Consider the following 12,053-nt stretch of genomic DNA (forward strand, 5'->3'; position numbering starts at 1 on the left):
AAAAATCAGTGCTCTCAAAAGTTCTGAAAGGACACAGAGGGAAAAACACTTTGAAAATCCAAAAAACTAAGGAGGATAGTGAGGAACTTTGATGGGATGGAATAAGGGAGCAGCTTCAAGAGGCATGTGGAGCTACATGTGATGAGGTGGGTGGGCTGCACGTGGCTCACACCCTATACATCCATGTGCCAAGCCACTCATATAATTTGCTGATATTTGAATACAATTGTTTAAAATATTCCTATTGAATTCATACCACACAATGTCCCCATCCTATTTGACTAAAGTTTCAAATGCAGCGCTGTGTTCAAATGACCCACTTCTTACAAGCGTGAGGCTGGTTCCCAGAAGACTGCACTGTTTGAAGGGTCCCACTACAGAATGGACTTTCAGAAAGCTAGAGTTTTGCAGACTGACAAAGGCATAGTCTCAAGGTGACACATTCCCATGGGAATTTCATGTCACATAGAAAACTACTATAGAGTGGGGGGGGGGGGCTGGCTCATAAAAGTCTCATTTCCCAAGCATTCTCCTGTAATACGTTTTCAGCTGCTATAAGAATACATTCGCAGCATTGATTCTGACTGCTGGGCAAGCACAATCTCCCTTCCACCTTTCTTGCGACGATAATCTCATTTATTCAAAATTATCTAAAAGGGGAAACGGGACAGCATATATAGGCAGCTGTTGGCATTCTCCAGGCTACTGCAAGCTAATTTCCTTAAAACTAGGACCTTTCCAGGACACAGGTGGCGCTGTGGGTTAAAGCCTCAGCGCCTAGGACTTGCTGATCGAAAGGTCGGCGGTTCGAATCCCTGCGGCGGGGTGCGCTCCCGCTGCTCAGTCCCAGCGCCTGCCAACCTAGCAGTTCGAAAGCACCTCCGGGTGCAAGTAGATAAATAGGGACCGCTTACCAGCGGGAAGGTAAACGGCGTTTCCGTGTGCAGCTCTGGCTCGCCAGAGCAGCAATGTCACACTGGCCATGTGACCCGGAAGTGTCTCCGGACAGCGCTGGCCCCTGGCCTCTTAAGTGAGATGGGCGCACAACCCCAGAGTCTGTCAAGACTGGCCCGTACGGGCAGGGGTACCTTTACCTTTACCTTTAGGACCTTTCCAGTTTTGCCTCTGCTGCAATCATGGAAATTGCTCTTGACTTTATCCATGATGTGTTCTCCACATTAGGTGTGTCTGGGGAAGCCTAGGACTGCTTGCATTAATTAAAAATATATAGTATGGCAAACCAACCATTATTTATTTATTATATCTATGCTATGCCTCAAAACGTACATTCTCTGGGCATAGTACAAATAAAAAGTGAATAACAACTAACAATAAGCCATGCTACAACCAAAGCACAAAAAGTTTGAAAGCCAATCAGCACAAGAACCCAAACAGAAAACCACAATGAAATATTGCAGACAGCACAGAACTAAGGCTACATTCAGGCATGGGGTTTAAATGCATCAGTTTTAGGGGTTATAATGCCAGCACTTTATAAAATTCCTTTTAAACTGCAGTACCTGTTGCATTATGGAACAGTAGGGTTTTTTTCTATTGATACATCGCCATGTCAGGCTAAACTTTAAAGCCCAATTTTGGTCACATGAGCAGTGGTGGTGTGATCATGAAAACTATGAGAAAATTACAACAGAAAACTTTTGTGATTTTCTGAGTTTTAAATGGATTTTTCTGGAAGCAATTAACATGGAAATGAGTGCTAAATGTCCACTAGATTCCTAGAAGTGGCTTTTATGTCATGTGAAAATGAGAGAACAGCCATCAAATGCATACTTTCAAACCACCATCTATACCACAAGGACGTTTGACCATATCTTAAAAAGTCCTGGGAGAACAACGAAGTCTTAACATGGCACCAATGTGCCCACAACATGGGCAATAAGCAAGTTTCCTGGGGGACACCATAGCCGACAGGAGAGTGTCTGTAATACAGGCATGTACTTACCCACTTCTGAATATTTTATCTCCACTACAAAGACATATTTGGGAGGGGGGAGATGTCAACATGTTCGTGCTGATAGAAGCCAACATAATTCTTTATCTTTCAACCTCTTGTAATGTTTAATGATATTTGAATCAGAGGTCAGACTCTAGGGTGACCTACTCCATCTTATTCTGTCAGGTACTGAACAATTAATTGCCTAGAAGTGTTGCCATATATAATAATGTCATGGAGGCAATTTACCCCTTCCTGCTACACTGTTAACTGCTTCCATCTAAACACAGCCCCTTTAAACATATCTCTCAAAATTGCTTCCAAAGATAATGCCAGAATATATAGGTTAACCTTTGTGGATTCCTAAAAATGGTAACCTGGCAGCAGAAGACCATGCAAAATGCAGATTAAAATGAAATGAAGTGAGACATCCAAGGGAAGCATTCACTGAACAAGTCAATTAATGAATTGAACCTATCAAGCCAGATACATACTATTAATAACTGGAATGGTGTTTGATCTTCATCAGTTTTATTCAGAATGCAATAAAAACATATGAGACTGGCAAGCATGAAAATAGCTACTTAGGCTCAATCAGGATTCAGCAGATTTCATTTTTTTGAATTGTTGACCAGTGTTGGGGACCACAGGATCAAATAGGGCCAAAATTTGTCACTGGATGGGGATGATGCAATGTGATAATGTAGTGTTACTTTTACATGGGGAATTGAACAGGCAAAAGTTTGGGAAAGCTGAATGACAGGTTCCACTGACATCCCTCAGCCACTCAGCTCAAGAATATCAGTCAGCACATCATAAAGTGCTTTTGAAACACACCTCAGTTTCAAAACGGTATGTCATGAACCACAGGGGGAACAGTCATTCAGAGAAAACAGTTGTAAAACTTCATTAGGCTTTCAGGACTAGTTCCATAGCTTTTTGGATACAGGCCAACATGCTCGGAGAATGGTCTAAAATACAGGCCAATTTCAACGCTCCAGAGGAAAGAACAGCAATCTATAAGCCATAAGGCTACATAATAGCTTTTCACATTCACATATTGCAAAATGTTTTTCAAATGTCAGTATATGTGGGGGAAAGATAGAATATCACATTAACATGAAGTATTTCAGAACAACAGTTCTAAAATATTTTCATCATAGGACTCATTAAGAGGTTTTAAATTTTAGTTCTGAGTTGGTTCTACCTTTCGTCCTATTCTAGAAAAGAAAGAAGTCCATAACTCATTGTAATCATGTTGACTGGGTTCACACATCACATTAGCTGATTTGAGTTACTGCTTTGTGTACAGTATAAATTTCAATCAAGTATGTTTGTATGTAAACCAGAGGTGGGAAACCTAAGGCCTGGGGGCAAATTGCATCACTTCAACCAGGTTTGTGTGACTGCTGGGACCTGTTGAGGCTGTGCCTCCATAGGCCACACTCTTCACATGCCCTGATCCATGCTCTCTCTGAGTACTTTTGCCGGACTGGAATATGATCATGTCTCTTTCTTCCCTGGCTGGAGAGTGGTATGTGTGTGCGTGTGCATGCACGTATATGAACACGTGTGTGTGGAAACCTCTGTCTTTTGTGTGACTGGAATGTAGGCCATTGTGCCAAGATAAGAGTTACATACATTGCCCTACCCAACTTTTGCCTCTCATCTCACGCACCCCTTCCCAACTCCCAGAAGGTCACCCATGAGCAAATGCTGCCCTCAGGCTGAAAAAGATCCCCCACTCCTGCATTAAGCTGTAGTTGAAATAAAACAATGCAGCAACCAATACCTACTATGATGTCCACAGATGGTCTCAGTAACCAATCCCTTTAAAAATCCACAATGCACAACAGACTTTTGGCTCTTTCTGATCTGTTCTTGTTGGCACTTGCCTGACCTCTCCTACGCTGAAATAGTCCACATTTCATTGAATTCCAGCATTGGACACCCATCCTCCCTTCCTACTGCTGGGAAATAAACAATGGTCTGACTTGTAAAGTAGTCTAAATTAGGGCTCGTGTTGTATTTTCTCCTAAACAAAATATGGATGATAAAACAAGAACAAACTTGGGGGAAATTCCTTTGCCAAATCAGATCTCAAAAACACCAGAAAAAGAACGTTAAAAGTAGATCTATGCACATTCATATGCACATGTGACCCTTCTGAATGCAAACGTTTCCATTAAATTCAAAGAGTGAGACATTAATTAGCAAATAATATAAATACAATCATTTATCAGCAACCTCTCTGCTCAAAGGTCACATGCAATATTAGGGAAGCATCTAAAAATGGTGACATAAAAGTACACTAAAAAATACCAAACAGCAAATCAAAACAGCAGCAATAACTATGAACAAAAATATCAAAAGTAGGAAAAACCGAATCTGAGTGAGGCATCTCCTTGTGGTCACTGCAGTTTCTATACTCAGATCAGATTACCAGATTGAATCCAATGTATTTTGCTGTGGAAGAACGTAGTGTTTCAGAGACTGAAACTCTAGTTATTTTCAGAAAGATTGGCTCTTCTGGGTCAGAGTTTGGTTTACTTAATCTTCTCATGATGGGAATTAGATTTCCCTTGTGGTGACATCCACTGCCAGAAATGGATGCATCAAATTTCGAGTGCCAAGGAATTAATGTACCAATCTGCATAATCAAATCCCTGAGATAAACAGCAGCATTTCTTTTTCAATATTACCAGGCTCTAGGTTATTGCAACTACTTTGTATATATGTAAATATACATATATATATACTTGTCCAAAATTCATGACACTGTAATTTTTAATAATAGTTTTATTGTTTGAACATAGTTATAGAAAATTTCCACTACATGAAATTGACTAAATCTGGAGTAATCATTTTTTCTTTTGATCTGTGAGGAATGTGTATGGGAGGGAGCTGAACAGAAAAAAATGTATCTATATAAAACATGGAATGAGTTATGTACTGAAATTTTTCATGTCACACTTTTCAAAAAAGCAATTTAAATTATGTTTTAACTTCTTTGTTGTAGAATAACTAAATGATTTTGAGTTTTGCTCTGAAGCTGAAATGTGATAAAAATTAGTTATAAGAATAACTAATTTTCAAAAGTTTACTTCTGTGTCCATACACAGAAAACAGAGGAAGAAGAATGGAGGATGGAAGAATGGTACAGAGTGGTACATGCACTGGTTATCTTCTGTTTGGACTACTGCAATGCACTCTATGTGGGGCTACCTTTGAAGGTGACTTGGAAACTACAATTAATCCAGAATGCGGCGGCTAGACTGGTGACTGGGAGCAGCCACTGTGACCATGGTAACAGCAGTCCTGAAAGATCTATATTGGCTCCCAGTACATTTCTGAGCACAATTCAAAGTGTTGGTACTGACCTTTAAAGCCCTAAACGGCCTTGGCCCTGTATACCTGAAGGAGCATCTCCACCCCATTGTTCAGCCTGGACACTGAGATCCAAGGGGCTCCTGGCAGGTCCCACACTATGAAAAGTGAAGTTACAAGGAACCAGGCAGAGGGCCTTCTCAGTAGTAGTGCCCACCCTGTGGAATGCCCTCCCATCAGATGTTAAGGTGATAAGTAATTATATAACATTTTGGAAACATCTGAAGGCAGCCCTGTATAGCGAAGCTTTTTAGGGTTTAATGTTTTTCTATGTTTTTATATATGCTGGAAGCTGCCTAGAGTGGCTGGGGCAACCCAGTCAGATGGGCAGGGTACAAATAATAAGTAGTAGTAGTAGTTATATTGTTATGGGTTTGTGGGTACCCTGGCTCCTCCAGATTCCTGGTGCTGGGGTTTAATCAGTGCTTTGAGAATTAAGATGGGCCGACAGACATCCTCCTTTCTGTTTGACACACACACACACACACACACACACACACACACTGCAAAGGAAATGATTAAACAGTTGATTTCCAAATGGGTGCCAATGCCTAAATGAAAACATTTGTTCCTCTTCTTCTGGAGTGTTATCTACTGAAGTTCTCACCCTGGGCCAGCAGGGGGATACTGTAAATAGTTATGCAAATAAGGGATCAAAAGTGACGTTCAGTGATTGGATAGTTTTAGAAAATTGTTACAGTCACGTTGTACTGGAGCTCTATATAAGCAGGCTGACTGAACCCTTCAGTTCAATTCTGTTCTGGCCTGCGAATAAACAAGAGCTTTTTGAAGAATCACTGTGTCGTCTGATATGTTCACCCACAACTTAACATGGAGATGGCAGAGAGCGGTAGCAGTTAAAGTTTTCAAGGAACAAGTATTATAGGGCATTTTCATACCCTCACCTATTTTTAAAGTAGGCTCCAGGGGCAATTAAACAGCACTGCAACTGAAATATGTGTATGTCAGGGGCCACATCATTGTAACAGACACTAAAGACCAAATTGCTTTCACTAGAAGGAGTATACATGATTGGAGTGACTATCAGATAGGAAAGCTATATTGAACAATAAACCAACTTCTTTACCTGAACAATAGAACACTTTATTTTTTGCTCTCCCTCAACCTCAAATTGTCAAAACCAATTCAATTACATGCATATTGTACATCTATTGAACCATGAAGGCTGCAGAGAAGACACACTCAAGATCTCATCATACTTGCTCTAGTATCTATGACCTGCTATAATACTTACTGTACCTAATATGCCTCCCATATAACAAGCCTTAGTTTGAAAATTCCAAATTTTTTTGCTTTTAGATTTCATTGTCATGACACTATATGGAAATTTCCAATGCACTTTTAAGTTTGCTGAGTTCTGTTTGTTTGAGAAGTACACTTAAATCTAAAGAGCCACATTGTATACATATTATATCTGTAAAAATATTCTGTTACTCACATACCATTATATTTATTTTTTAGTCAAAGGGTTGTTTTGATATCCAGATCCTTTTTAATTGTGGTTGTATTATATAGTCTCATCATAAAAAACTTTCTTCTATATAACTGCATCTCTCTAATTTACCTTTTATACTGAATATGCTCCATGTATGGTCCTGTAATGGTTTACATGACTATGAGTTAGTGTGTACATATCTTTATGACAAATCAATAGGAAATGTAAGAAAAAAATGATGTAAGGTCTGCCAACCAAGTAAATACTAAACTGTGTAAGAATATGCTTATAGAAGGAAAAGTTAAAATGTGGAAGGCAGGTAAACACAACTTTGGTTTGTTGTGATACAATAAATTAAGTTCTTTGGCATACTTGCATGGAACATCATTTCATATTTAATTTTTTATGGGATTTCATTTTCAGTACTAATTGGTTACTGAATAATGTAGTTTTTAGATATTTTATTGATAGAATTATTGATAGAAGGGGAAAGGTCAAGTGCAACAACTTCAGCTTATGGACAGAGGCCATTGCTCAGTGGCTGAGCACCTGCTTTGCATGCAGAAGGTCCCAGGTTTAATTCATGGAACCTCCATTTAAAAGGGATCTGATGATGTTAAGGTCTTTCTGCCTTAGACCTGGATAGACAATACATGTTAGGTAGATGCTGGATAAAAATCCTGATCTGGTAAAACACAGCTTTAGAATATTATTTAAAATTCTGCTGTGCATTTCCTTCTTGATCCCCTGTCTGAATTTGATTGTTTTACTACTTAGTAGATTCAACATTACATTAGTTTTACTTTATTTACTTTTGTTTTCATTTAGCATTACCCAGCTTCTAAAATATTTTATCCATTTTAATCATTCTGTCTCATATATATTTAGATTGGGAGGCTGTGAGCAGAAACTATTAATTTATATTTCTGCAGAACACTCTATACATTTAATGTGGTGTTTTTTTTAGAAAAAATAAACAAATATAATGTCTGCTAGCTGATGGTATTACTACTTACAGTGGTACCTCAGGTTACATACACTTCAGGTTTCATACGCTTCAGGTTACAGACTCCGCTAACCCAGAAATATTGCTTCAGGTTAAGAATTTTGCTTCAGGATGAGAACAGAAATTGTGCTCCGGCGGCGCGGCAGCAGCAGGAGGCCCTATTAGCTAAAGTGGTGCTTTAGGTTAAGAACAGTTTCAGGTTAAGTACAGAGCTCCGGAACGAATTAAGTACTTAACCTGAGGTACCACTGTATTTAGAAGCACAGTTTCCAGGACAATATGTAGATTAAAATAATAAATATGATGAACTTGTATAAAGCCACAGAAAACTAACCGCAAAAAGGACAAAATCTAGCAAAGCCATAAAAACAAAACTAAAAAAATAAAGAAAACCTGCTGAAATGTCTGACACTGATAAACTATGAAAGCTGGCACCAGGCGGGCTTATTTGAGGAAGGGGTTCCTGAGGTGGGGTGCCAGTCCTCTAGTTAGCCGCCACCCACCACAGTTACTTTCAAAAATACTGTCACTTCAGGTTAAATACCTGACCACTGAGATATTAAAATAATGCCAGATGAAGGACAAGGAATGGCTCGGAGAGCAAGGTAGGCAAGGCAAGTCTCAAAGCTGTGACAAAACACTGAAGTGATATACTCTGGTGGCAAATTAAACATGATTTACTGAAGATGGAAAGGTGGTTCTACTTCCATTTGGATCTTTCCAATTTTGTCATTATTATGTATCATCACACAGAGATATTGTATATATGTTCTACTCTGTAGAATCCTGGGTTTTAATTGATTAATCTGTATCTTTACATGTATGAAGACTAACAGTGAGCATTGCTCATCAATATTCTCAGGTGGTACTAATTCTAAGGTACTGATTTCCATATTTTTCAGGATATATCTGCATCCGCATCATAAGCATACTGGACTAAGTACTTTACCTGCAGGCAGATGCATAGCAGAGTATTCCCTTTTCTGGGCATATGTGCAAAAGTATTGAATTTAACATGTCACCCTTCACAGAAAATGTGAGATCTGAGCACTCATATTGCCATCCAGGGCTCCCCATTCTATTGGGCAAGTAGGAGGAAAGGGCATGTTCAGCTGGCATATGGGATAAACATAAACCATGTTCAGGATTTGCCTGAACACATGACAGCTTAAACTATGGTTGGGGTAGGAATGCACACACACAAGCTCAGCCTGCAATATTCCCGGGCTGCTGTTCATATCTTCATGTGATTTTTGCAAAGGTCTGAAGATGGTTTTTAAGCATGTTCAATTGAATGTGCTCTCCATAAGCAGAGGTCTGAGGATGAGGTGTGTGCTGCTGCCCTGTCCATAGTTTGATCATTCCCATGTTCAAGCAAATGTCACCCAAAATTGTCTGATGGGATTTCCAAGTGAGTTTCCATGCCTGCACACCATAGAAGGAACTCTGCTGCGTCCTACAGGGATCCCTCTATGCAAAAATACACAATAGACTGGGTTACGACCATCTTGTTTGATTAAAAAAAAAAAGATTGCTTTCTCTTTTTTAACCCTTTATTCATTTCATGTACTATGTTGATTTCAACAGGCCTTACTTTCACCCCTCCAACAACAGCCTTTGTTATAACAGAAGTATACTGTAACAACTAAAATAATGCTTTAGATCAGGCTGCAGTTGTCAGTGCAATGTGGCTGATTTTTCATAATTTGAGAAGAATTGTGCAGAAAAAAACAGATGTAAAAGAGACCAAATCCATTAGCCCATTAAACATTTCCCCCCATAAAAAGTATAAATTGACATGTGCAGACTTATCCAAAAGATAGTGAGTATTCTGTAAATTTATATAAATTAATTGGTTAGACTAGAAATCTCTACTTCATCCAATAAGATCCAATAAGTTACATGACTGAAATTATCCTATTACAACATGGCCTATACTTCTTGTTGCTTTGTTTACTGATTATTCCAAAGTGACTTAGATTTCGTAGTGTTTTTTTAGAAAGCATACTGAGCTCTCTCTCTTCTCTATCTTATTCAGCTTCAATGTACCTCCAGAATTTGTACATTTTCAATTTCAACAGTATCAGATGGCAGAGAGCCAATGTCCCTCTAATAAACTGTGCCTATCAACTGTCATACTTTGCTTGTTGAAATTGCCATAAGCTGTCTAATGTTATGTAATTTCAGTAAGTATAACATGCCACATATTTAAACTGCAAAGATGTTTTCATGAATTAAGTCTACCTGAAGCAGCAAGCCAGATGTTGGTTTCATTCTTTGATGGAATAGCACACTAAGCGTTCGGTTCTGTTGTTCCAGGTCAAAAACTCTTGTCTTTAACTTTAAACACTCCTCCCTCAGGTCCTAGAACAGGGAAGGAAATCTGAATTAGAAAAAAACCCCCCACATAATTCAAATATTAACTGAAAAGTCAATGAATATTATAATGCATGTGACAGAACACCATCCTTCTGTTAATGCCTGTGACAGAACACTACCCTATTCTGTTAATAGGAGGAATCCTATTTGCTAAAGGCTACTTGATCTTATGGAGGCCTCTGCTGACAGAAGGATGCAAAGTGCTTTTCACTTATCTCCTGCCCTCCTGTACCTTCCACAACAACTTCCACACAGCACAGTAGCATCCCTCAACCACCTGGAGCAGATTTTCAGGTTAGAAGAAGCAACAAAGAAGAGGTGAAATTGGCAACACCATATCCCTCCTTCCATCACTAGAAGTGTTGGCCAGATTAAAAGCCCTCCTGCCTGTAAAGGTAAAGGGACCCCTGACCGTGAGGTCCGGTCGTGGATGACTCTGGGGCTGCAGTGCTCATCTTGCTTTATTGGTCAAGGGAGCTGGCATACAGCTTCCGGGTCATGTGGCCAGCATGATTAAGCCGCCTCTGGCGAACCAGAGCAGTGCACGGAAACGCCATTTACCTTCCCGCTGGAGTGGTACCTATTTATCTACTTGCACTGCATGCTTTGGAACTGCTAGGTTGGCGGGAGCAGGGACCGAGCAACAGAAGCTCACCCCATTGCGAGGATTCGAACTGCTGACCTTCTGATCGGCAAGCCCTAGGCTCTGTGGTTTAACCCACAGCGTCACCCGCGTCCCTTCTTCCTGCCTTTAGGATGAAACAAATGGATTCCTCCCCAGCTTTTAAAATTAAGAAGATTTTTAAAAGTGAAATTTCAGCACTAGCATGTCATAAGAAATTAAAAGGTAGTATTTCTAAATACCTAGTATATTTGTTTAGACTGGCAGTTTTCAAGTATTTATTAGCTTAAGAAAAGTTTTAATTAGTTTCATTTTGTCTGGATACATAATAATAAATAGAAAACATGAAAAGCAATGCACTTTCAGAAAGCTGCATTTTCATTTCTCCAACCAAGAGGAATAACCAACAGCACTCTAGAAACAATGCTATGTGGTACTGTGTGTCAGAGAAAGATGAACCAAGCAAGACCATATTTCATCGCAATCACAAGCTAACAGTGGGAAAGGCAAACATAACCTATGCCAGGTGAAAACTGATAAACACTATATGCAGCCACAGGAATAGCTATGTTTGACATGAGTATATTACATTCATCTCAATTGCTTCATTATAAATCAAGTAGCATTGACAGCATATACATCCCCTCTATTGATATGTTCCTTCCCAACAGCAGTTGGATGCATTGGTTGTGATGATACTCCAATGAGACTTACCAGACACAAAATTATATCTCAAGTATCATCTGGGTACACAGACACTGAGGTATTAAATCACCACACAAATATGTTTGTGCTATATGAGCAAGATACTGAATCTGCTTTCCTATCCATTTCTTCCTTTTCACAGTAGGCATGCATGTGTTGATGCAGGCCCATTCATCTGTTGTATTAAGGAATGGTGAGCTTCTGAATTCTTGAAGGCCACTCCATTCTCCAGGTAGTTGTCTAGGAGTTGTAACAATTCATCCCTCCCTTGGGCAGTCAGGTTCTTTACTAAATCTAGCATCCCACATGCCTATCCATAAGGGGATTTCATTTTGTTGGGAAGTGAGGGAAGAAAGGGTTAACACTCCCTTCCCAATGTCTGTGCTCCTGGCAAAACACACCCTGCACTTCAAAGGGGAAGGGGGGAGGACTAGTGGGAAGCTGTGGAAACAATTTTGTGCCACTTCCCACAGACCAAACTTCCAAGAATACCCTGGAAGCAATGCAATGGGACACAGTTTGGCATCACTCCAAAGACATTCCA

General features: G+C 39.6%; 1 protein-coding gene across 11 annotated transcripts in view; it reads right to left on the reverse strand.

The window, feature by feature from the left end:
• The window catches only part of NCKAP5 (NCK associated protein 5), a 617,165-nt gene that overhangs the window by 126,479 nt on the left and 478,633 nt on the right, over positions 1-12,053 (reverse strand). For all 11 annotated transcript variants that reach the window (XM_081921458.1, XM_081921453.1, XM_081921455.1 and 8 more), the window contains one exon: positions 10,048-10,167. In XM_081921458.1, coding sequence (XP_081777584.1) covers positions 10,048-10,167 — 120 coding nt within the window. The remainder of the gene's footprint in view (positions 1-10,047; positions 10,168-12,053) is intronic.

Source organism: Podarcis melisellensis (assembly GCF_964234715.1).
Source record: "Podarcis melisellensis genome assembly, chromosome: 1".
Classification (NCBI taxonomy): domain Eukaryota; kingdom Metazoa; phylum Chordata; class Lepidosauria; order Squamata; family Lacertidae; genus Podarcis; species Podarcis melisellensis.